The following is a 27,767-nucleotide window of genomic DNA, read 5'->3' on the forward strand; positions in this document are numbered from 1 at the left end:
TCTTCACCTTTTTCATTACGCTACATAATTTTCTCAAAGTCCAAAAGTCATTGTTCAACATTGTATAAAGGGGCCTAAAGAAAAATGCAGTTCTTAGCAAAAGCAAACTATCAGATGTTCAAATACAGAGGATTGCAAAAATAAATGTATTTCACTGTTGAAATGAAAATAAATTTGTTTAAACTCAAAACTCAAATGTAAGTTTACAAGATGGCTATATTTAACTATGGGGAATACTCTCTTAAATGATGAAATTGTTTGACCATTCGCTGTTCTGTTTGATGGGAGAAATTAACATTATGAATGGAAGAAAGCACGTGTATCAAATTTCGAGTGCACTTTTGCACTTGTTTGAAACATAAACTACACTAATTTTACTCCTACTAAGGTCTCAAAACCCTAATGTACGAGAAATATTGAACTTATTGTAAAAATCATAAGCATCCAGAATTATACCCTAGATCTACATGTATTCTTACTATTTAGGAATTTGAATCACCCAGAATCATTATTTTAATGGGCGCATTACCATAAAGTCCATACATATTGTTTCAGTATTTGTTCGTGACCTACGTACTTAATGTACTTTAGTAACTTCAGCAAAAACTATTTTAATCAGTAAAAAAAATAACCTTATACATACCTTAAGACTTCCCCTGGCGCAGTACTGTGTTACTATATATAGATGTGGGGATTCCACACAGACCCCTATAAACTTGTTGATGTTATCATGGGTGAGTTCTTTTCTGATATAGAGTTGTTTTTTTAGTGACTGGTTCATATCTAGGCTCTTCCTGGTCAGTATCTTTATGGAGACCATGGTCCCTTTATAGGAGCCTACTTTTATGGGATGTGTGGCTACTGAGCCACGAGTACTGCCCTTCTTGTCGGACTTGTTACCGAAAAATGTCGACCTTCCTGAGTCAGATTTTGTGGTACCGAGAAGTGTCGACCTCCCTGATTCGTCGCCATCGATGAGGAACCTCCAAGATGTGTGTGACTTTCTCTGTTTCAGAAAAAATATAAATCTTTAGCTGAAGAAATAATTAATTGTAAGACATGCTAAAACAAATTATTTTTTCAATACATTGCCAAAAGTTAATTTTTAAAGACTTGATAAAATGATTTTAAAAAGAACGATTATTTTCCCTTCATTGTCGATACAACAATCAAAATGAACAGATAAGTATAATTATTTTCAAAAAGAATTCAATTAATGAGGAAGGAATTTCAATTGAAAAACAATGAAAGGCTAAAACAAACAATAAATATTCTTTTACAGCAACAATTCCCTGCTGAAAAAAACTTGCTACAATAATTTTACAACGTGGAAGATTTAAATGGATAGCTTACAGAAACCATCTTCGCTAGCCAAGGGTTTCCGATCCGAAATCTACTCTACAACATTGTAGAGTAAATTTCGGATCGGAAACCCTTGGCTAGCGAAGATGACAGAAACACATATTGTAGCTTTTAAGAATTCAATGACATCTGTTTTTATTTCATTTCAGCGCAAATATATCCATAATGTTGAAGTTTTGAAAATCCTTCTACGACATAGAAATGACAAAAAAGATAATGATTTTAAAAAAGCATAACTTTAGATGCTATATAGTACATTGAGGAGGTTTTCTCAGTGGAACACAAGAGCACAAGGTGTTGCTGCAGTCACCAGTTTACATTCAACACAATGCTTGCATGTCTATATATTCTGCTTCTAAACAATGTCAATCTTTAATGAACCACATAAACTTAAATTCACGGTATCTACAGCAATCTAAACTTTCGTAAGCATATGTGTGAAGCATAGGATTGCGGGTAAATGCGGTAAGCTTTATATATACCCAGAAACAAGTGCTCTTTTGTCAACAATATACTTGTATATATCAGACATTAGACTTTACTCAATATCTAAACTACATTTCGTGGACAGAGAAGTCCCCAGTTAAAAGACATGATTATTTCTTCAACTTTGGAAAAACGTTTTCGGATGTTTGTGTGTTTTGTTGCTTTTTATGTTATGGTACAGTCTAAAACTGTATTCTGAAAAAATCCATGTCTTACACAGATAGCTACTTCAAACAACATTCAATATTCAAAATCGAGGAATTCTGAAGGAAGAAAAAAAGGTCTTTATATTTCTGACAGCTATAAAAACACATACAAATATTGAAAAATACATATTAAAAATACAAATTGCATAAATAGAAGTACATGTAAATGTAATTTGAATTACAATTATAGGATATTGAATCTTCATACAGTATTATAGCAAGGCTTTAATTACTACAAATTAGATTCATTCCACAACATATTTACTGAAGAATCAAAATAATTTAAACAACACAGTCTTACAGAACACTTTGTGTAGATTAGTAATCCCATATAGTTAACATACACATGTTATAAAATAGAAGACGAGTAGCTTCTACAATTAATGTTATGAGAGCTTTGTTGCAACATGAATATAGAGCTATTCAGACTGTTAAGTGTTGACAAGTACACATTCATGCAAAATACTGGTATTATTCACCTTTATTAGATCGCTGCGTGATAGACCCATTAAGTAACTATAATATTTAGGGAACAGACTTGGGAAATATTCACTACTTCGCTTCTAGAAAAAACAAATAGATAATAAAAAGGCTTTTCATGGCAAGCACGTTTTTGTTAATCTAAAATCATACTGTAAATAAAAAAATGTTGACATATTTCAATGCAAATAGACATTTTTTTAACCAAATATTTGTGATTTCTACGTATTTCTATATCTACTCTCCCTAGCACACTTTACATCTAAACCTAACCAACACATTGTGCAAACATAAAAAATGTGAATATATCTGATGTTTTGTATTAATTACCACGAAAAATATTAAAATGCAATATGACACTAAAACGTATATAAAAGTACAATTGCTATCTTAATTATTTCGACTTCAGAAACTGTTTCAATTTAAAATAAACATTTTAATAATGAATTGCATCAGGAAAGTTTACATACAATGTTTATTGTCGCTAAAACGTTAAAAGTTAGTTCTAATGGCGAGTGATGAATCAGAGTTTGGAAGCTTGACTTCCACTTTTTTCATGGAGTTGACAGAGGAAATGTTTTTAACATTCACTAGTCATGTTTTCGGCAAATTGATTAGTTTAAATGAATTCATGATATCCGCAAACTATCAGCTGAGAATCAAAGAAACTATGGTTATATGGTATAGAACAGTTATTTGTCCCTTGAGCGACATTGGGACCGAAAAACAACGTTTACGTTAAAATTTATTTTCAAGTCTTCCGTTATTGGATACTTGGTAACCTCATCAGACAAATCAATAGCTTTTAACTCTTAGATTTTGAATTCTTAAGAAAGAGAATAAGCCGCAATGGGGATGAGTACAAAACTTTTTTTATTGTAAGCCACGAATATGTAACTTTTTACATGAAACTGATATAGTTCGCAAACTAGCGTATGCTTTTGAAGAACTGTTCATATCGAATACTATTATGTGCCAAACCTTATTTATAATGTTGTGCATTAACATCAGTAGGACTCCTACAACTTTATTAAGGTTAAGTTGTTTTATTGATTAATTGTCACAGGAAACAGTAAAGTAATGTGATACTAAGGAACAATTAGGTAGGAATCTCCTGGGATTGATGTGATTATCGAGAGGTCCCTATAAAATTTCAGCGAATTTTGCGAAAAATTAAGATCCAATTCAATAAACACAAACATTCGGACGAAGTCGACATACTATTTTTTTTTCTCTCGATATGTTGTTTTTTATTCTATAGAGAAAAGCTTTGACAATTTTTGGGAAAAGTAGTGGTGAACATATTTTACAACTTAGTTAACAATGAATATATTTGGTTTTTCATGATCACTGGGTTACCTCTCCACAGTTTGGATACAAGTGCTGTTATCAACTGCACCATGAAATCAACGTTTAATATATCCTAACAGTATCTTTGATTTCCTCTACAAGATAATGGAAAAGCCAATGATAAAATCTTGGCTACGATCTGGTGCGATCGAGTGCCATCAATATAAGATTCTAGCTTCTGATATTTTTCTTCAGTGATCGATCTCAAAATACATGTATCCATAAACAATACAATTCTGTGAAGAGGGCATAAAACACGGATCCCTGGAAATTCCAGAGGTGGGATCAGGTGCCTAGGAGGAATAAGCATCCCCTGTTGACTGATCACACCCGCCGTGGGCCCTACATATTGATCAGGTAGACAGCCCATTCCGTAGTCAAATTTAGTATGTAAACAAAGTCCTAACAATTGTTATGAAACAAGTCGGCCAAAAACAAACAAAAAAAAAAACGAACCAATGATAGCTTATATTTACGAAGTGCTGACTTTAAATGAGGTTGTTGAAATCCATGTAACATTAATTTATCTGTCAGTAGCTGCCTCGGTTAAAAACTTGATCGTACTCGGAGCATGCTCTTGAGTATCGAATAAGTTGGGAGATGTAAACACCATATGCAGGTGATAGTGGGATTTTACTACATAAATAAGGAAAGGACGATGGAAAAGTCCTCTCGTTTGTCATACAATTTCGATGTTAGTTGGCCCTTATCGTCTATAGTCAGTAAACCATCCAAATATGAAACAGATGTGGCAGACTCTGTGGTGTCTTTTATTTCAAGTTCACTAGAATATATCTAATCGACATGGGAATGAAAGTACTATTGCTAATCGATAATACATGTACATCTTCGATATATCTAAATGTCGAGTTGATGGCCACAGCAAGTGTTTTCTTCTTCTCATGTGAAAGTTTTTTTTTTAATAAATTCTGCTTCATAGGAATATAAAAACAGGTCAGCTCATAAAGGAGCACAATTAGTGCCCATTGCAATTTCAACAGTTTGTTGGAAGACCTGGTCTGCGAAGACTACATAAATGTTGTCAATGAGGAACTCCAGCATCCTTTTAATATCAACTTCAGAGTACTTGTGCGTAGAATCAGAGTGATTTTTTGACAAATTAATTTTGTTGATGACCAATCATAAGATAGGAAAATTTCCGACTTCCATTTTTATTGAAAAAGAAATTAAAAAAATATCTACGATATCAAAAAGTCTAGTTTTTGATTTATCAAATTAATTAATTATGGTTGCATCAAGTATAGGAAAGTCGTACGTTTTGATGTTACTGGCTTTTGAAAAAAAAATTCTATGTCTCTTTATATAAAGTTCCCTTTCTATTTACTTTTTCAGTAAAAACACATAATAATTCAATTTTTGGCTAGATGGAATATTACAAGAGAGTGTCTAATAACACTGAATCAAGATTATTTGTTCAAGGTAACAAGGACTGGAAATGCAAAATTCTTACTAGTGATGAAACATTAAAAGCTCATACTTGGAGTAACGTATTTTACGATCAAAGAGTATGTAATGACCAAGGCAAAAGGATCAAATGAAAAGAAAATTGTTAAGATAAAACTGTCCCCCTACCATGGATCATCATCTATAGGACATTCTTTTCTTCTTTTTTTTTTTTACAAAATCTCTCTCTCTCTCTCTCTCTCTCTCTCTCTCTCTCTCTCTCTCTCTCTCGATTGATCGATCGATCAATCACCCTTGTGAAAAGTTCAATTTGTGCGACAAAGTTTTTTTCCTCATTATTTTATAGTTAAGAATAATGATAAGATAATTTCCAAATGTTTACTCTTGGAACATCCTTACAACGTCAGGGGACTCCGAACCCCTGACGTTGTGAGGATGCTCTGGAAATGAACAATCAACCTCACTGAATTCTTGAAATACATTTCTCAAACCTTTTTTTTTTATTAGCTTTGAACTTCTTATGTCTCTTATCTATAAAAAGTCATTCTTTGCTAAAAATCCCTTTATATTGTGTACATCACCTCCAAAATATTCTATACACCCCTTAGGATCTGGGCATTCTCCCTGTAAGGTGTTCGCTTCAGTTAATAACGTTTTGATATTCAGTGTGTGTGAAGTGACCAGATGGACGTGTAGTACTGACAATTTTTTTTCCTTTTTAAACACTTTTTTGGATATAAATATCTTGATCTGTATTGAACACTCCTCAACTTTAGTAAATACCTCATATATATATATATATATATTTTTGTAGAATGAAAACAATATGTACAATTGTGATTACGATTACGATAAATTGTTAAGTTTAGGTTTGAAAATATGTATAAAATGTTTTTCTTTTTCGCGTCTCTGGATGTCACTTTCATTTGAAAGTTTGTAAAAAGGAAATATAGTAAACTGTTTATTTCCACAGCGATCCAATTGCTCACTTAGAGGGATTTGTCGTTATTCCGGTGAGTTAATATGTTGTCTGTGGACACGCACACGGGCGCGAAGCGGGTTGCTTGATTCCCCGATGTAATTACACGGGCGCGAAGCGGGTTGCTTGATTCCCCGATGTAATTACACGGGCGCGAAGCGGGTTGCTTGTTTAACTATGACGTCACTATAGACGCTAGAATTTGTGTTCCGCTTATTATGACGTTATGACGTTATGTTGCTATGTTACCTACTAGATGAAATCCCGCGCAAGCGCGGGGAATTGAATTTATACCACTACCGACAGAAAATATATTGTAGTTAATTTCTACTGACAGCCTACAGGGTTATAGCAGGAAGAAATACTTTGTTCAAAATCCCGCATGTGCCCCCCCCCCCCTTTCGTAAAAACTTGAAAAAATAACAATTTCATTAATTGATGTTTATTGTGAAACCTGTTATACTATGTTCATGATGTTATGGATATTGTACTTCAGATGCTCTTATATCATTTCCGTCAAGGATAAAAGCAGCGAATATTCACATTTTACTGATAAACTGATTGGGGGGGGGGGGTAAAAATTCACAGGTACTTGGGTCTTGGTTTATGTATATGTATGTACCTTATTGATATGTAAAAAATGTACTTTACTTTTTTTCTTTTTACATATCAATAAGGTACATACATATATATAATCCAAGACGCAGGTACCTGTGTAAAAATTAGCTTTTAACGCCCTATGAATAGGCCGAGTATTTGATACAAAAGACTGTATTCAGAAAAAAAAACTGAAATGTATTGATTAAAGCACAAAATTTTACAGCTTTAATTGTATTTGAACAATGTCTTATTCATTAATTTTCTCTTTTCATGTAAGCAAGTTTATTACGAAGTAGAAATTGTACTTCGGGTTCGTCTCCACGAAGCTCTCGGTGAGGCATTTTACCGATAAATTTATTAGGAAAACCTACTACATATATGTAACAGTCTTTCGATATATAAATATATTCACAACTTATAGTGTTATCAACGATTTACCATTATTTCAATGACCATTCACACATAAGCTTTTTTTATGTTCGTCTCGTTTTTCTTTTTAACATCGGGCTCGATGCTATATGATGTTCTAGAAGCTTCCGTCAATATTAAGATCGGTGAATGACAAAAATAATTTGCACATTTCCCTTTTTAATCGGTTATCACAACTTATTTCTTTTATATCATTTAAATCAAGTTTTGATTGAATAATTCAGTGATGACGTTTTATGAAATAAATAAACGATTGCTTGTTGTCAGTTTAATTGAAAATTGCCAGAAACTTAGATCCGCCAACCGGAAACGCCACCATACTCACGTTTTTGCTATTTCATGGCTCTTTATAGAAAATAAAAGTAGACTTTTAATTTAATGTACGATACTTACAATGCGAGTGAAATCTAAATATAGTTTACGGACATTATATTGTATCTAGTGTATTCTTAAAGGAGTAAGTAAAAACTCTGGTGCATCCGTTTCGGAGTTTATTTGCAAAATTTATTAATTTATAAGTATAGATTGTAAAGCTTCTGAAGATTGAAAATGAAAGCGCTAAAGCTTTACTAAACGTTTTCGTGTTTCATTTTTAAAATTGTACCTATATATATATATATATATATATATATATATATATATATATATATATATATATATATATATATATATATATATATATATATACTTATAAATTAATAAATTTTGCAAATAAACTCCGAAACGAGTGCACCAGAGCTTTTACTTACTCCTCTAACAATACACTAGATACAAGATGATGTCCGTAAACTATATTTAGATTTCACTCGCATAGTAAGTATCGTACATTAAATTAAAAGTCTACTTTCATTTTCTATAAACAGCCATGAAATAGCAAAAACGTGAGTATGGTGGCGTTTCCGGTTGGCGGATCTAAGTTACTGACAATATTTAATGAAACTGACAACAAGCAATCGTTTATTTATTTCATAAAACGTCATCACTGAATTATTCAATCAAAACTTGATTTAAATGATATAAAAGAAATAAGTTGTGATAACCGATTAAAAAGGGAAATGTGCAAATTATTTTCGTCATTCACCTATCTTAATATTGACGGAAGCTTCTAGAACATCATATAAAGCATGGAGCCCGATGTTAAAAAGAAAAACGAGGCGAACATAAAAAAAAAACCTTTTGTGTGAATGGTCATTGAAATAATGGTAAATCATTGATAACACTATAAGTTGTGAATGTATTTATATATTGAAAGACTATTACACATACATGTATGTAGTAGGTTTTCCTAATAAATTTATCAGTATAATTTGTGTATATTCCTTACTGAGAGCATCGTGGCAACGAACCCAAAGTACAATTTGTACTTCGTAATAATCTTGCTTACATGAATAGAGAAAATGAATGAATAAGGTATTGTTCAAATACAATAAAATATGTGAAATTTTGTGCTTTAATCAATACATTTCAGTTTTTTTCTGAATACAGTCTTTTGTATCAAATACTCGGCCTATTCATAGGGCGTTACAAGCTAATTTTTACACAGGTACTTGGGTATTGGTTTATAACTATGTTTTTACATTATTGATATGTAAAAAAAAAAAGAAGTAAAGTACATTTTTTACATATCAATAAGGTACAAACATATTTATAAACCAAGACCCAAGTACTTACGAATTTTTATCCCCCCCCCTAAAAAATCAATTTATCAGTTAAATGTGCATATTCGCTGCATTTATCCTTGACGGAAATGAAATAAGAGCATCTGTAGTACAATATCCATAACATAGTATAACAGGTTTCACAATAAACGTCCATTAATAAAATTGTTATTTTTCAAGTTTCTACAAAAGGGGGGGGGGGGGGAGGGTTTGAAGACGTACATCTACTTCATGCGAGTCCTGCTATATGTATAAGCCTGTATATATGCATGTATTTAATTCAAAATGACTTTTTTAATGATTTTAGAAGAATTTATATATATTTTATTGTTTTTCCTTGTTGATGCTCTCTGTTTGCGAGAAGTAAATTTGTTTGAAAGTTTATGCATTCTCAATTGCAACATACGATCTCTTTTAATAATGGATGTTTAACTACATCATTTGCAAGGTTTCACTGTGTGGATGAGCTAGGGATTCTTAAAAATACATGGTCTACTTAACCAAGCTCCGTTGTGATGTATTTTTTCCAGATAGACCTGAATTTAACTCTTTTCCTAATTCTCTGTGATCTTACTAAGCACAATGGTGTCCATTCTATACCTTTTCAGTCTATTATTAACTAAATTCCCTGTTCGAATCAAAACTCGATAACCAATGAATTCCTTAACTAATGATTACACTGTAAACATTTTGTTGTGTTGGTAATACAGATACATGTATTTAAAGATTATATGAAGGCTTTGTTTCAATGTTGAAATATAAAAAAATAACATGAGAACTGTGATATACAGTCTTTGTATCTATGAAAATAAAGTCGATAATCAATTATTTTTTAATTATGCAAAAGTACTTTATTTAATCAGGGCGTATCTTCTATTTAAAAGTTTATCAAATCGACCGCCTGTAAAATTCCAGATGTTATTTCTGACACAAACTGGAATTCATTCACAGAATTGCAAAAAAGCAATTGTAAACATAACATATAGGGAATCAGTTTTATTACGGCATATTTCATGTGTTACCTTTCTTTTGGCCGGAGATATGACCTCTTCAACATTGTCTATGAACATTAGATCTTTGTACTCTAGCTTCCAAAGAAGCCTAGCAATCTTTTGTTCGTATAAGTAGTGCCTGAAATAAAGAAAATGATAAAAAGATATGTCTTCTGAATGTGTTTTTTTTTTTTTTTTTTTTGGTTTACTCTTAGGGATATGACGAAATTGCATCATGATCATATGCATTGTTTTCAGACTGAATGCTATACCCTTAAAACATCGAATATCAAATCTATTACTAAGATTAAATCTTACATTTTCATTTCTGTTTTTAATTAGAGATTATATTCAGAGTAATAATTTCAACAGGTGAATTAGTTATAAGATGTTTACTGAAAACCACACACACCTGCACACAAACACCATTCCGACACAGACAGCTGCCGCTATCACACTACATATGGTGGCCAGCTTCCAGTCTGAAAATCAAAAATCTGGCTCATTTCTGATAACTTTCTCCGTTTTGTTATAGATCTATACATATAAAAGTTTACAATTTCCGTATACACGAATGTTGAGTAACGTGTAAACAGTCCTTGAAATCTGTACACCAGGTGAATGTTAATGCAGAGCCTAAGTGAGTGTTACCAAAGGGTTCAAGTTTGCTGTTTACAAACTAACTGTTCAGGGAAATTCATATTCCATTCCGAGACAGCAGAGACAAAGTAAATATTCTTCCTTTAATCTTAAGCTAAGATTTCAATTAATTTACTTTCTGAACGGAAAATATTACTCGAATTCTGAAGATAAAACAGATTTCAAATTACACGGCGTCCCTGCAGTAAAAGAATATGCATTGATATGAAAACATCATTAATTTTATGAGGATATAATTCCGATAATGTAAGGTATTGATCTTATGTATAAAAAAAAAAAAAAAAAAAAAAAAAAAAAAAAAAAAGTACTGTTTGCAAAGAAAAACAAATTCAGTTCAGTTTATTTCACAATTCTACTTGTCAATGAATAACTTAAATTTCTGTACATATAAATTCGTTGTCTTTCCTCTATACTTAGTCTAATGTTCTGGGATAGTACTAGTGGATGTTTCATATCTAATGGCTAAGTGTCTTCAATCCAAACAGAGACAAAAAGCAAAAAAAAAAAAAAAAAAAAAGCAAAATATTAAGTACGTGTAAGTCTTTGTGGTGTTTACTTAAGATTCACCTGCGTTATGGGGGAGGGGAGAAGAGGGACAAGAGATTAACAATAGTACCAAGAAGCTTTATTATACTACCAGTAAGATTTCAACAAACATCTGTATATTCTGTAAATTCTCTAGTCTTTTTCTTAATATTTGATACTTCAGTTTACCAGGTTCATATTGACATTTTTCCTCGTCGAATCCACACGGCGGTTCATCTCTAGGAACCTGTCCCATCGTCCACTTTATTTCTTTATTAAGAATAAACTCCTGAAGGAATGATAGGGGAAATATTTATATTAAAGAAACATGTAGGAAAAACAGGAACATAAAAAGGGAAGCTCTTATCATTGATTTGCCTCAAAAATATGCATTGTCTTTGAATTTCTACATCTGATCAAATACTCACAAGCACTCCAAGGTCGCTGGAGTATCTATTGAAACAGCCGACAGGACCGAGGAAAGGCCGACCTTCCGCTGGCATTGTCAAGGACAGGAGTGAGTAATTGCCTTCTGCGTCACCAGTCTCGTCCACGTAAACATCAAAACCTTGGATACCTGAAATTAGCCAGCTTTAATTTCATTATCTACAATATTAGTTATAAAATTTGTAAAATTTAAATATTTTAATTTATTTTGAATTCGAAATCATCACTCACAATCATTAGACCCTTAAGTTTTATAGTCTCTCGATCAGTTTCTGAAATATTATATGCTTTAATTTAGTATGTTATAGGAATGCTTTCTAATAAAGAGGCATCATAATGCCCATTGATGACATTAATTGCTGTGTATCGGTCTCAGCTCGTCGGGTGACTCATATAGATCTGTGAGAAAAGGCATATCATAATATATAGCAAAAGTAAATGTATCTATTCTGCATTACTTCTTGCTTCTTGTCAGACCACCATTATATGCGCGTCAGAAATTTGCACTCAAAAAGGTCAAGATAATGCCAAGTGGTTCCCCAAAAATCAATGCAAATCAGCTGAGAGACAAATTCATTTAAATACAGTTTTAAATAGAATAATCAAGAGGTGACACGGGGTGTAAGTACTCTGGTGAACACAGGAGACTCAATGCGTAGAACCGTTTGAACTAACAAACATGTGAGCGAGTGGTATAATACCGTACAATAAGATCAATTCTCTCAATTATTGGCATCTTTTGTCTCAGAAAAATGTGTCCATTAGCTTGATAACGCGATGTATGATTTTAATAATATTGCAATTAAAAGATCATATCATTGAGGTCTTTTTAACAATAAAAACCAGCATCAAGAGATAAAGACTATTCAGTGCTTTGCCAAATCATCCACATCTGAGTCGAGGAGGTCTAAATTTAATTCATTTCAGGCAAATTTTAAATATTTCTCAATAACCCAATATGAGTGATCATTTTACATACACATGTCGCTCTATTTCATCACTATTCTTTGTATTTTTATGAAAACTGAATTACGAAGAAGACATACTTAATAGATTGCTTCCAAGCATGCGAACGTATATATATATATATATATATATATATATATATATATATATATATATATATATATATATATATATATAATCTTCACTGAGAAATAAATAAAAAACCGTACACTCTAATTTGCTTACTCACCAATGATCTGGAAATATTTCAACATTTATTCTTTTCTTAAGATAGATAAGATAGATGCTAGACTCCAAAACAAAAATTAATTTAAGTGACATTAATTTAATGATCAAATGTGTATCCCACTAATGTCCTTGTCTTCTTTATAGAAAAATAAGAGAAGGAGGAAGGGAAAAATGTTTTAAACAATTCTTTTCATGGACGTCATGAAGGAGATATTTCTCATGTCGGGATGTAAGAAGAAGCAGCCGATAAGAGAGGACAGAAGGGTCATTTGTAGAATAAAATGCAATATTTTTGTTCTGTCCAAAACTATAAAGCTTAATGGAGATAAAAATACTATCCATAAGCTATAAAACATTTCAATCCTCACCATAAATAATTGTTTGTACATTCCAGAAAGAGGCATCCTGAAGAGGCATTTTTTAAATGTTTGAAACTCTTCTTAAATTATTACAGGACAAGAAGCAACAGAAAGCACATAATGAAATCGGTAGATTTTTTTAATGACTGACATTTTTAAACTATCCGAGAAAATAATGAAGCATTACAGATAATATAAGGATTTTTTAAATAACAAAATACGAAAACAATTTTATTCTTTTTTGTATTTTGGGTTTATATTTCTTAATTTGCACACCTGAGCGTTGTGACCACCAAAATATCACCCCCTTCATATTTAAAAGACATTTCTAACAAAAACTCACTTTTAAAAGAAGCTTTCTGGATGTTTGAAACAATGTCTCTGCCGTTTTTGAGACTACTTCCATTGTTTGATATTACAGTATCTAGTGCGCGTGCCAACACCATAACGGCATCGTACAAATGGGCAGCTTGAATCGGTACAACCTGTTGAACCTGTGTGTAAAAAGAATTATCGAATCGTAATTTCTTGAAATACAAATAATTTTGCTCTATTTCTGATTCTGGAATAAAGACTAACCGTTACGTTCAATGAAGGTGGCGGGCGTGGCAGACTTATTGGTGGCTCCATATTACGCATGCGCACATCGTCAATAAAACTGTCCCACTCCGGGTTACTGGGAGAACGAGGGGATATAACCAGAACATTGCGGAAGGCCATCCAATGTTCATCCTTCAATTCTGTCTCAAACGGAGCTTAAAATAAAAGATGAATACATAATATCTATTTAGAAAAAAGTGCAAAAATATTTAAGAATAATTTTTTTTTCTGTGCTGAAAAAGAGAAAATTCTTTGTCCTTTCTATAAAAGTAAAACAAATTATTATATAGTCTATAAATAGTTCCTATGTAATCTATACAAACGCGAACAGTTCATAATACTACATATTCACTGGATTTGAAGCCGTATTCACCGGGGGGTCAGTGCGCGTGCAACGGCATTGTGACGTCACAATCAATACTTCAAACGCGTTGAAAACGGCCGGAGTCTGAGCAGGAAAAATGTTAAGTAAGTCTATCGCAGGATTATTTTCCAAACATTTCTATGTCTTACACAGCGAAAGGAAAACACAAAAGATATAATTGTTATCTGGACATTTTTTTCTTCATTAATGGGTTCGTTAATGAATTCGTTCATTAATTAATAATGAATATGAAATCGCCATGCAGCCTTCAATGTCTTATTTATCTTAATCCTGACTATATAATAAAACAATTATGGACTCTTTCGATGGTGAATATGCCTACGTGACAAGTCTGTGTGATTTACACACTAATAACTCACACAAAACATAAAAACATTCCTTGATTATTTGAGCCGTTCCAAGCTAAACCTCCCTTATGTAATCTGACAGAATTTTTACGTCACAATAGGAAAAAGCGACGTCATTCTTTTGCAACAAAAAGTGCAAGCATCTTTCAAAAACCTTCCTACCTATTCGCAAAAAACACAAAAAAAAAAAACCACAGACTTTAAAGTCACACAAATTACATTGTCAAAGGTTATAATTTCATTAAGATTTTTTTCTTGTAGAAAAATTTCTTCTTTTGCAAAATTAAGGTATAAATTGCATAAAATATACCTAATACGGCATTTTGTAGACAAATATGTAGCAAAATTGACAGAATTCAAAGATTTCAACCAGAATAATCAATTTCAGGACTCCTGATTTTGTTTGTTTTTTTTCTGATATAGAGTGTCAAAAACCAAGGCGCACGCGGACGCTAAACATAGAAAAAAAAACTTGGAATGGCCTTATTATTAGAAAAGAAATAGTGTTAATTTTAGACACCCCCCCCCCCCACGGTTTACAGTTGCCATATTACCAAAGGTTCTAATTTCTTTTCAAACAATCATACAAATCCAACAATCCTCATTTTTGAGACAGCAAGCGTTATGCCTTGATTATATAGACTGTAACTATCTAGCCAGCAAACTAATTTCAATATTGACTTAACATTTTTCTATCAATATAAACTCACTTTTCAAAAAGTGTTTAAGTTTTGAGGTGGGTTGTTCATCCAAAACTGTTATAACTGCAAAATCTCCGTTGTCTTTTGGTTGTTTGTCCAAACTTCGGACAAAGTCTATGAGAGCGTGATAGTCACCAAGGAAAACATAAACTGCAAATTAAAGTATAGATGTTATGAATCATTAAGCAGTTCTTTATCTTCTGTTCTGTTAAGTATCTAAACCTTGGAAAACGGCTGCGTTAAAAGTCTTCAAATACGCATACTAGTATATTATATAAATAATTACATTGACAATTCTATTCTAATTATCATTTTTTGAAAAAAGATAGTTTGTGTACTTTAATGTGCAAACATACTTAGGTAATTATTAAGAGGGTTTTTAAATATACACAGCTATGTAAAATCCTTACTTCGTGTTGACATGACGGTGGCGTGAACGTATTTTGACATATCTAGGCTAGGAAAATAAGGCTCTTGAAAGAGAACCTCTTTACGAATTTCGATATCATTTTCCCTCAGTAAGGATTTCAGATTTTCTGCCGTCTGATTCCATACTGTTCGGTTACCCAGAACGAGGCTGATTTTGCGCCAGTTGAAATGCAACAGTAACGAAGTTATGGACTTGGAGACTTTAGATGTTGACGGTTCTGTTCTTACAAACGTTTGGCGGATTCTTCTTTCTAACTGAGGGTCTCCTGATAACTCCGAGTCGTGACATCTCTAAAATTAAAACACATGAATTACTGAATGTATTACAGTTAAGTGTCTGAATAGGGAAAAAAAGAGTGAACGAAATTTGGGCTTATCAAAAATCGGATTTTTTATTTTTAGAAAACCAAGATTTTGTACATTCTGATTGTGAAACCCACAACTTCAGGAAAGATATGAATCGTATTTGAATGTGGAGAAGTGATAAAAAAAAATTTACATGAGAAGTTTGTAAAGGGTTAAGACTGTTTGTTGTTGGGTTTCCCACAAATACAAAGGACCGATGCATGACAGTTATTTGTGGAGTTGTCATATCAATGTTTTTAAGCATAAAACTTAATAATAGTAACAACTATAGCATAGCTTTCAGAGCTGACATGGCAACCTCTCTCTCTCTCTATATATATATATAGAGAGAGAGAGAGAGATTGTTAGTCGGTGCAACAATTGAGAGGAACATAGTCGTATGTTTGCCCTCTAAAATAACATTCAATATTATCTTTACAATAACATTTTTCTTCACATTTATAAAACCAATAAGTAGTCGATTTGTATGTTAATGATTATAAAAGAATAATATTATAACAATATTATACTATAGCGAAATCTTTTATTACAAAAGCAAGTGCTGGTTATGAGCTGTTAACCAACCTTGGTCCTTGGGTGCACATGCTTTTTTGCAAAAGCAGCGAATATTTGTTACCATCTTTCAAAAGCACCAGGTGAAAAAGACATATCTATACTTATAGATTAATAAATTTTGCAAATAAACTCCGAAACGCCTGCGTCATATTTCATACTTAATTCTCTCTTATTCCACTAGATATGAGGTGATGTCTGTAAACTATATTCAGATTTCATTCGTATACTAATTGTCGTAAATTTAATTAAAAACCTACTTTTATTTTCGCCTTGAAATAGCAAAAAAGAGAGTACGGTGGTGGTTATGGTTGGCGGATCTAAGTTACAGGCAATTTTTAATGAAACTGACGACAAGCAAGCGTTTAATTATTTGATAAAATGTCATTAATAAATTATTCAGTGAAAACTTGATTTACGTTATACAGAAAAATTAGTTATAATTACTGATTAAAAAACAAAATGCAAATCGTTTTCGCCAATATCCGATCTAAGTTTTATCCGTCTATATCTTCACGGAAATTTCTAGAACATCAGATGGCATCGAATCCGATGTTACAAGGAAAACGAGGCATTTATAGCGCTTCATGGATATAAAAATGTTTTTGATGTGAATGGACATGGAATAATGGTAAAGTAATTGATAACACTATAAGTTGTGAATATATTTATTTATATATCGAAAGACTGTTAGTAAGTTGCGTTAACAAATTTACCAGTTAAACAGTAAAATGTGTATATTCGCCACTGAGAGCATCGTGGCAACGAAACCGAAGTAAAAATTGTATATTATAATATTATTAATAAACAAAAGAGCAAATGTCAGTGTATGAACATGATGAATATGGTTTTATGAATGGATAAGCTTTTAAAAATTTATACTTTAATCAATTTTTCTGCATACGGTCTTTTGTATTAAATATTGGAACTATACATAACTCAATAATTGAAGGTGTGAAAAGCTAATTTTTAATCCCCCCCCCCAAAAAAAAAATTGTGCTGACAAACTCACGTAAAATAAGCACATTCACTTCGTTTATCCTTGATGGAAGTGGAAACAGAGCACCCCCGAAATACAATACGTATAACATAATACGTCAGGTATAAAAATAAAGTTGCTAACATGTAAAAAAGAAAACGTCAATTAATTAGTGAAATTGAGATTTTAAAGGGAAAAAAAGACGAGGAAGGGGGTATACATGTATCTACTTCTGCTCCTAAGCCAACTGCGGAATTTTGAACAAAGTATTTCTTCCTGCTACATGCCTGTAATTAATTGTCATTAGAAACTATGATATATTACTGGAATTATTCCGTCAGCCGTGGTAAAAATTCAGATCCCCGTGTTTGCGCGGGATTTCATCTAGTGTTCCATATATTTTTATGCCCCCGTACCGAAGATTCGGGGGTATATAGTTTTTGTCCTGTCCGCCCATCTGTCTGTCTGTTTTTCTGTTTGTCTACAAAAACTTGCTCATAAATTTTGATTGGTTGGAGCTATGGCTTTCATATTTCACATGTGTTTTCCTTGTGACAAGACCTTTCTTTGGGTACTATCATATTTGACCTTTTGACCTTGACCTTGGAGTTTGACCCAGTTTTACAAAATTTTACCGACCTTTAACCTTGGCCATAACTTTTGAACGGTTGGTGTAAGGGCTTTCATTCTTCACATGTGTAATTCTTGTGACAAGACCTTCCTTTGGATACCAACAACTTTGACCCTTTGACCTTGACCTTGGAGTTTGACCCACTTTTGGAAAACTTTAACCTTGGTCATAACTTTTGAACGGTTGGTGCTAGTGCTTTCATTCTTCACATGTGTATACCTTGTGACAAGACCTTTCTTTAGATACCAACAAATGTAGCCCATTGACCTTGACCTTGGAGTTTTACCTACTTTTGGAAAACTTTAACCTTGGCCATAACTTTTGAACAGTTGGTGCTAGGGCTTTCATACTTCACATGTGTAATCCTTGACCTTGATGATTGACTTCCTTTTGTAAAACTTTAACCTTTTCCATATCTTTTCAATGGTTGCTGCTAGAGCTTTCATATTTCACAGGTATATTCCTCAAGACAAAACCTTACTTTGGGTAACAAAATATATGATATGCATTTGAGAAAGTTTAACCTTTGCTATAAGTTGCCATACGGGGGCATCCGTGTTTCACAAACACATCTTGTTTCTTAAAATATTCTTATTGTCCCCAGGCATTCCATTTCGGCCTTCTTTTCCTTAATGAGATTTTTGCTTTGGCGTGATGCGATCTCATTGCATTGTAATTTTGGACAAAATTGGCATATGTAAATATTCCATAATACATGTAGATATATCAATTCGAAATTAAGAATTTGAAATGGAGAAATAAAATTTTGTACTTTGTGTTAAGTTTTCCATCAAACTCTAATTATCCATATTTCCTTTTTTGTACGCCTTACTGAAAATTAAAGAACCTAAGAAAATATTACTTTTTATTTATGCCCCCGTATCGAAGATTCGTGGGTATATAATTTTTGCCCTGTCCGTCTGTCTGTTTGTCCACAAAAACTTTAACTTTGCCCTTAACTTTTGACCAGTTGGAGCTATGGCTTTCATATTTCACATGTGTATTCCTTGTGACAAGACCTTTCGTTGGGTACCAACATATCTGACCTCTTAACCTTGACCTTGGAATTTGACCCACTTTTGCAAAGAAATACGCAACCTTAACACTGGTCATAACTTTTGAACATTTGGTTCTACGGCTTTCATATTTCATAACTTTGACCATTGTGAAAAGACCTTTCCATTGGAGTAAATATTTTTTGACATTTTGACCATGACCATAGATTTTACCCACTTTTAAAAAACCATAACCTTGGCCATAACTTTTGAATAGTTAGTACTATGGCTTTCAAATTTCACAGGTATATTCCTTGTGACAAGACCTTCCCATGGATACCAACAGTTTTGACCTTTTGATCTTGGAGTCTGACCTACTTTTGAAAAAAAAACATTCGCCATAACTTTTGAATAGTTCGTGCTAGGGCTTTTATATTTTGCTTGTGTATTTCTTATGACAAAGTCTTCCCCTGTGTACTATTAATTTTGACCCTTTGACCTTGGAGTTTGGCCCACTTTTAGAAAGCATAAACCTTGACCATAACATTTGGTTTGTTGGTGCTTGAGCTTTCATATTTATTAGGTATATCCACTGACACTAGTCCTTACTTTGGTTAACAACATTTTTGATCTCTTGACCTTGGAGTTTGACTTGCGTTTGAGAAACTTTAACCTTCGCCATAAGCTGCCATACGGGGGCATCAGTGTTTCACAAACACATCTTGTTCCCTTGGTGTTTCTCAAATATAAACTTTGTTTCACATATTTACTTGCACATTTTTACCTTCATTGTAAAACAACTTAGAGGATTTATTTCAAACAAGTTTCCTGTTGATTGAGGAAAAAATGGTTTTGAAGAACCGATATTAGACAGCGCTTTTAACGATGTCTGGTGATAATAGCGTTGAGATGTATGTTTTATGGTGACAGATACATGCATCAAGAATTCGTATTTTCAGCATGTATAATTGACTGCATCGTGTTAACACCTTTTAAAAATGTCGGGTTATGATATGAACCTTATGTTTGGCGAATAATATGACTTGCTTAAAAAAAACTTTTTCTTGCTCTATTTTTAATATTCGCAATGTCAAACAATACTTTGTTGGTGTTGTAGACCATCGTTTCGATTTGTTGAAATCCGTCGCACTAAACACCCTTGAAAATCAATCAGTTATAATTTCCATTATGTAAGTTGGGGTTCTTTATTGTTATCAAGTTATTAATATTGATTTATTGCCGGCATATCATGTTCCTATGGTCAAGGGCAGACATTAGGAAATTTTCATTACTTGGTGCAAAGTATCATTGGATTTCAAAAATATTTTGCATGTTTATAAAAAAAAATTTCAACCCTCACACGTGAAATTGAATTCCTGTAAAGAACCCCTTCTTGTAGCCACCCATTCAATGACATTGGAGGATGATAAAAAATTTCTAATACTCAACATTTTAAGGTAATGCAAACGTGGCTGAGGATAAATTTAAGGCATTTAAGCCAATTTGAAAAGGAGGATAAAAAAATCTGTAAACAGTAATCCAAAAGTACCCCTCTAAATGTTAAATTTTGTACTATGTTGGACGAGGTTGTTTTTCGCATATCTATTACTTAAACCAGATTAGGACACCTTGGCTTATGGTTATACCATAAGTATCCATTGTATCTTTGGATAAGTACAATCCATAAAACACCCGTATAGAGGTTTTTAGGACTGAATTTCATTATATATATATGAATGAACTTTGAATACAAATGTATCCACAAACAAAATACAAAACAGACGTCATTCAAAAATGCGCCTGACGTAAGAAACTTTAATAAAGTAAAAATGCCAATAAATTTGCCACATACAGTCGACAACGTTATTTTGAGACAAAAACAACAGGTGTATAATTCTAACAATTTTTCACAATGAAAGTAAAATGATTAACTTATTAAATACACCTTTGAGTAATTAAAGAGTAACGTAAAAAGTATCAAATTTGAATTGCTGAAGATTGATTGACAGTTTTTTAAACCCTGGGGTCCTCTTCTTTTGTTAGTTTAAAATACAGATTGCATTATCTCTGTTATGAAACATGATTCCAGAAAAACAACAAACACTTAATTAAACTTTCAAATGATTGAATACATCCAAAGTTTTACAGTACCGATGTACTGTTACTGTAGTGTATAGAACGGGTAAATGTTGACTTAAAGTCAGATTTGCTTAATTTTATTTTCATGACCCATGCTTATGATATTTAAGCTTTCAAGAAAGAAATTCAAGAAATATGTTTGTGACCTCAGAGTGGATGTTTGAAAATTGTAAAATTTAATCAAAAATTAGAATCAATTGGATTTTAATGAAGATATATCCAGGTGTCAGTGAACGGAAATGGAGGGAAGAGAATACGGAGGACAGTTTTAGATTTCCGGTAGAAGTGGTGTCATCTACTGGGAAAGAAGAATCGAAATAAATAGGTTAACAGATATTCACTACTTCATAAATGGTATAAGGCCTGCGCAGGCTCTGACTCCCTTTATCTGAACAGTAATCCCAAAGCCGTTCATATTTAAAGCAAGTATCCACTTGAAGTCGCCTAGATTCCTGTGTGTAAACAGCTTGTTTTCGATACAATTATAATCAGAGTCAATACTAGTCATTACAGAACATGTCTAAAAATATTTTTTGTGTATAATGTGATTGTGAATCTTTCTTTAATGCAGAGTCATGTTACATTTTAAATTGCAAACTTTTCGACGAAACAGCTGTCTTCGCACTAATATCTGTTTATTTTTGAAATTGGTGAACTACATTGTTAAATCTATATTGTCTGTTCTCTTGTAAAGCATTGAAATAAGATTGTCCTATCTATCTTTATATAAAAATTGCAGAATACTTAAAAAAAAATAGAAACATAGAAATCAGTTTTAATCATATCAAACACTATAACTGTTTGTCTCCAATGTTGCAATATATACTTTTTTTGGATGATATATTCTCGTATTCTAAGGACAACAGACAATTTTGTCTGACAGTTTCTACCAGTTGTAAGTTTCTGACTGATTCTCATGAAACAAAATCATAAGAATGTCAGAAAATTCTTTAAAAGATGAAATAAAATATTGAACAATGAATATTAAGGCAGAAATGTATTTAATTCCCTTGGTTTACGACAGATTGTTTTTCCATTGTAACACTCAATGCTCGAAAAAAAAATAATCTATTGGAATGTTATATAACGTGACAATAAGAGAACAATTTTCATCCCAATTCCTATACTTCTTTGAAAAATTATTTTGGAGACTAATTTTATGTCAGTGATAATTTGATAAAGTTCAGCAGGAAAGTATAGTCCAATGACTGACATGGAATCTCCATTCAGAACCTAGTTATCAATATGAAAGAAAAGGCAATCCTCCCGCATCTGTTTGTGCCAAAACAATAAATTACATTGTCCTTTATAAAGAGTGATCTCTTACACTTGTTAGTATCTCTCCGTGCTATTTATTTATTATCTGTCTACACTAATAGTGATAATAGAAATTATCTGTACTAAATATAACACGTAATATTTCAGAAAGCTTGAACAACCTTGGTGTGGATTTCAAAATTGAAAGCACGTGCAGACATTTCCCTAACTTACACCATTCTTCACCATTAATCTCCGAAAATCCTGGAACATTTCGGACGTGTTTATTACCTTTTGAAAGACGCAAGCAAGCATTTTCAGTCATTTATTTTTTTTCTTAATTAAGCAAATATTTCTTAGTGAAATAAACAAAAATAAGCTTAAATAAAGACGGAACACCCTGAATTTTGTGGTATATATTTTTTTGAGAACAGACTTACACCGCATTTATTGAGTTCAAATCCCTAAAACACATCTCTATTATTTATACAACGTGAGTACATTCAAATAAAAATGTAAAGAAGTTTGGATGCTAACGAGGTTTTCTTTAGGGAAGTTAAATGACCAGCTGCTTGCCGAGAGTAAACAGAGCACCAGATTTCGTGCTTAGTCGATTCAATACTTATTACATGAAGGGGCTTAGGTTTTTGTGTTATTACACACTTACGGTGTCAAAGACGTCATATTTACACTACCGCACATTTTATCTAACACGTTAACTTAAAAGTCAATGCAACACTTTGCACTTTCTTAGAAATGAAAATTTAAAACACATTGTATGATCATGTCTAATCCACGCATACAGGGCCTGATGAACAGCTACTCAGTGTCCTTCCTACTATCCATATAGATTAGATACAGAGGAAACAGCCCTCAAGGATATATTTTTTCAACACTTATTTAAATCAACTTGGTGTTAAGCATTCACTTTTAAAACTGTTCAGAGGCACGATCACAGCAGAGGTTTTCTCACATATTTTAAAGTGCTTTTTTTCTTTTTTGCAAATTAAGTACTTGTTTATTTCAAACAGTTTATAATACTAATCCATCAATATCCGTCAAAACTGTATAACTTCCTCAACAATATTGGTATCACCCACCACCATTATAATCTAACAAAAGAAACTCACGTGTTTTGTTTACAACATCTTTATCTTGTTCTGTTTACTTATTTGGGTTTTTAAATTCAAGATATTTGCACCTGATTTTCAGTTATCATAATTACTGAGCGGTCAGCGTATTCAAGTTAATTTCTGCCCCATTAGTTTATAAACAGAGAAGACTCAAATGATTTATTTGGTAGTGGATAAGGGGGGGGGGGGGGGGGTAAATGACCGTTTCATATAGTGCTAGATTCTCAGCCCTAGTTCGTTTATATGATTCTAATGGTTATAGTTCTGATTCAGATAGTGTATAAACATTGTAAACATTCACAGATAAGTGGAATTACTGTTATTGACACTTCCCGGCCTGAAGTTAAAGCGAGTAAACAGGAGAAGGGATTGTTAACTATCGATTTACTTATTTAAATAACTGGTCATCTGCCCCATGTCGAAAAACGATACGTAACTTGGTTTTTTTTTCACTTGAGTAAAATTCCTTCGAGTATTTATCAACCGTTGTCTTAAAAAATATAAGATTTCCAGTACATAATAAAACTCTGTCAAATTACCAAACATCCACATAAGTACTTGACATTTCAGTAACCCTAAGTATTTATACTTTGAAATTCTTGTTATTGATAGTTTTTCTTCAAATCAAAATTAAGAGAGATATTTCTACTCAGAAATGAATAGAATTGAAATATTTTAAAATATTCTTTAAAAAATTATCTTTGAACAGTTTACATGATTGTGCCATGGCTATACAGTGAAAAAAAAGGCATCGACCAAAGCCTTAATTGACAGGATTCGAACTTTTCAACCGCTAGTTTTATCTGAATATACTTCATCCGCTTATTATGTTTCTCTTATAACAGGTATGATTAGAAATGTTCTTGAATGCTTACAGGTGGATATATGTCATCAGAATTATGTCATCTGATGATAAGATTGACAACAAACCGAGAAAAAAAGAATAGCTAGATAATGAAGTGTAGGTAAAATATTTGAATTGTAATCGAAAAAAAAACGTTGCAATATTTGTATGCTAGCTAGAACCCCGTCCCCACCTCCAGAAAGAAAAGTTCATGCCAATAATATCTATGTAAATTGATTTCATTCTCAGAATAAATAAGTGCTATGGTGCGATGCATGGTCTGCCAGTTTCTTCCTTGTGTAATATGATTGTGGTTGTAATTGTGGAGGAAACAGGAAATTGTTTAGAAGTTGTGTTATTTATTTGCAAATGACAAAGAAGAAAAATACACGGTATAAAAAAGTACAGATGTACTTTTTCATGCACTTATCTCCATCTGTTTAACGAATACCTGAGATACCACTGAATCTTCGCTATCCAAAATTGTTTGAATTTGTATCTACTAGGTAAACAATAAGGATAAACATGTCCTGCAGGACTGTACAACATGGGAAATACAAAGATGCGAATCTTATGATAGACTTGAAATAGTGTAAATGGCTGGAATAACTAAAAGGAGCACCAACATGATAATTTGAAAAAAGGATAATATATCTCTTAAATCTCAATGCCGGAATTAGATAGGTATACTTACATACACCACCATGGGCATGTTCCAGGATGCGGCATTGGTGGCCGCGATTCCACAGGCACCCTCCGGACCAATGAAACCAAGGGTACCATTTATCTTATGTTCTGTCATGTACCCCACTGTCTGTAGAATATCCGAATGAGTGTCGGCAAATATCGGCTCCAAAACATAGCCGGGTAAAAGACTGTCATCCTTGTTGATATCATCAATGGCACGATAAAAGGCTCCCCCATATAAAAGTTCACCATAGAACGTACGAGAGGCCAGGAATGAAATCTTAAGTGGTTTGGTTACATTTGACATAGATACTGGGCTACACAAGACACAAGCACACGCAAAAAACAAGAAGACGTTTAGGTTACACATGGACATTAAAATTTACAATTATACACACAACATCAGCACTCCTTTGGATTTTCTCATATATACTTCTAAAGGGAGTTCCTACTTTTATATGTATGCAAATATTTTTCCCAATATCATTGATCATTATAGAGTTTAAATAGCTATGTAAATCCAAAATGTATAATTGCTGATTGGTCCCATTGTGTTTCTCACTGGCGACGATATTTGCTCATTTTAACGCACTCTCTTGATCAACACATCTTGAATTCTTATTAAATGAATCCTCCAGTGAAATTAGCGTACCTCCAGTAAGTATGTGTAAATACACAATTTTCGAGAGAGAGGTAATTTAAAAGGGAGTTGTTATCGGTTGTAATTCCTCCCCATTGAAATTAAAAACTGACCACATGTTAAAAGATGAATTCCTTCCATAGATTTGGGGATTTCATCGGGTAAAACGTCCTATTGTTGGCGTTTCTCCCCTTCCTTGTATTAACTGTCTTCACTATCACTCGCGCTCAGGGTTTCTTTTCCTATACGAAGCGATAATCTGCGCTCCGGTTTATTAAGCGTCAATGCTTTGAATGGAATCAATTGCTCGACACCTTAAAAACATGATATATCATATTCCGTGCAAAGTTCTGACAATGTTGTTTTTTTTTTAAATTATATACTATAGATTTAAATGAAAAAAGACAATCCTCACAGTAAAAACAACTCTTTGTCACGATAATGTTGAAGACTGTTAGAAAAATGTTTTGATGTGTACTTTGGATAAAGATGTCTTCACGACTTCATCCTGTTCATAGACATTAAAAAATCAAACTATTATTGGGATAGAGGTATTCTGGTACTCCGGTTGAAATTCGTAAGCTTCCGATTCCTGCTGTAATCCTCTGACTTTACCTATGTAAAGCTATGTCTAATGTAATAAATAACAAACAGTGAAGCTTCCGATTCCTGTTGTAATCCTCTGACTTTACCTATGTAAAGCTATGTCTAATGTAATAAATAACGAACAGTGAAGCTTCCGATTCCTGCTGTAATCCTCTGACTTTACCTATGTAAAGCTATGTCTAATGTAAAAAATAACGAACAGTGAAGCTTCCGATTCCTGCTGTAATCCTCTGACTTTACCTATGTAAAGCTATGTCTAATGTAATAAATAACGAACAGTGAAGCTTCCGATTCATGCTGTAATCCTCTGACTTTACCAATGTAAAGCTATGTCTAATGTAATAAATAACGAACAGTGAAGCTTCCGATTCATGCTGTAATCCTCTGACTCTACCTATGTAAAGCTATGTCTAATGTAATAAATAACGAACAGTGAAGCTTCTGATTCCTGCTGTAATCCTCTGACTTTACCAATGTAAAGCTATGTCTAATGTAATAAATAACGAACAGTGACCAGTCTCTTAAATCCAGTAAAGAATACGAATCGTGAGCAGGACCCCTGGAAAACCAGAGGTGGGATCAGGTGCCTAAAAGGAGTAAGAATCCCCTGTCGATCAGTCACCTCCCCCACAAGCCCTCCTCTGTATTGATCGAGTAAAGCGAACAAATATGACCTAACAATAATTGTCAACTTTTTGGGGGTGATACGCGTACTTTCTAAAGAAAGTTCGGATATACTGTTTTTATCATAGTCTCTGCGTCCGTCTGTTACACTATCTTCTTCCTCAAACTTCTCTTACATTTTACGCATTAGACAATTTATCTTTTTTTTCAGTATGATTGGCAGTGTCCTGTAGTAGTGGAAGAAGGTTTTGGAATTTTTATTTTCACCCCCGCTAGGCTATATGGTTCCGATGTTAGAAGTCAGCTTCATTTAGATGAATGATCATGGTACATATGTAAAATCTTTTAACAGTTTTATTCCCAAAAAGCTATAATTCCTGTGTAAATCAAGCTTACATTAATGGTGAATGCACACAAGTAAGTATGTTTTAGAAATTGCAATCGACCCACCTTTATGAATAAAATGAACGACCAAGTTAAAGCTGTTAGAGCTGGCCATTTTCCAATGGAATATATCTAAGAATGATTAACCCTACATGGATTACATCACTTATGGTAGATACTGTGCTTCGTATGCTGCATGAACTGGACAATTATATCCTGAATTTAACATGAATTGTAAAACCGCCAAACTTGCATAGATGGTAGACCTGGAGATGCATATCAGGGTTGATGCTTCGGATACTACATTTGATCTACG

At 32.9% G+C, this 27,767-nt stretch overlaps 1 protein-coding gene across 1 annotated transcript in view; it reads right to left on the bottom strand.

The window, feature by feature from the left end:
• The window catches only part of LOC133203423 (receptor-type guanylate cyclase Gyc76C-like), a 44,742-nt gene extending 18,735 nt beyond the window's left edge, over nucleotides 1–26,007 (bottom strand). Inside the window, exons 1-11 of the mRNA XM_061339206.1 lie at nucleotides 25,205–26,007; nucleotides 15,596–15,905; nucleotides 15,195–15,335; nucleotides 13,732–13,907; nucleotides 13,496–13,646; nucleotides 11,581–11,729; nucleotides 11,342–11,441; nucleotides 10,380–10,449; nucleotides 9,998–10,106; nucleotides 2,534–2,617; nucleotides 644–1,006 (exon numbers count right to left, since the gene is read on the bottom strand). Coding sequence (XP_061195190.1) covers nucleotides 644–1,006; nucleotides 2,534–2,617; nucleotides 9,998–10,106; nucleotides 10,380–10,449; nucleotides 11,342–11,441; nucleotides 11,581–11,729; nucleotides 13,496–13,646; nucleotides 13,732–13,907; nucleotides 15,195–15,335; nucleotides 15,596–15,905; nucleotides 25,205–25,573 — 2,022 coding nt within the window. The 5' untranslated portion in view covers nucleotides 25,574–26,007. The remainder of the gene's footprint in view (nucleotides 1–643; nucleotides 1,007–2,533; nucleotides 2,618–9,997; nucleotides 10,107–10,379; nucleotides 10,450–11,341; nucleotides 11,442–11,580; nucleotides 11,730–13,495; nucleotides 13,647–13,731; nucleotides 13,908–15,194; nucleotides 15,336–15,595; nucleotides 15,906–25,204) is intronic.
• Nucleotides 26,008–27,767: the final 1,760 nt, after the last annotated feature.

The sequence above is a fragment of the Saccostrea echinata genome, unplaced genomic scaffold (assembly GCF_033153115.1).
Source record: "Saccostrea echinata isolate AGI-Se365-2 ecotype Australia unplaced genomic scaffold, CSIRO_AGI_Sech_v1 ptg000002l, whole genome shotgun sequence".
Lineage (NCBI taxonomy): Eukaryota > Metazoa > Mollusca > Bivalvia > Ostreida > Ostreidae > Saccostrea > Saccostrea echinata.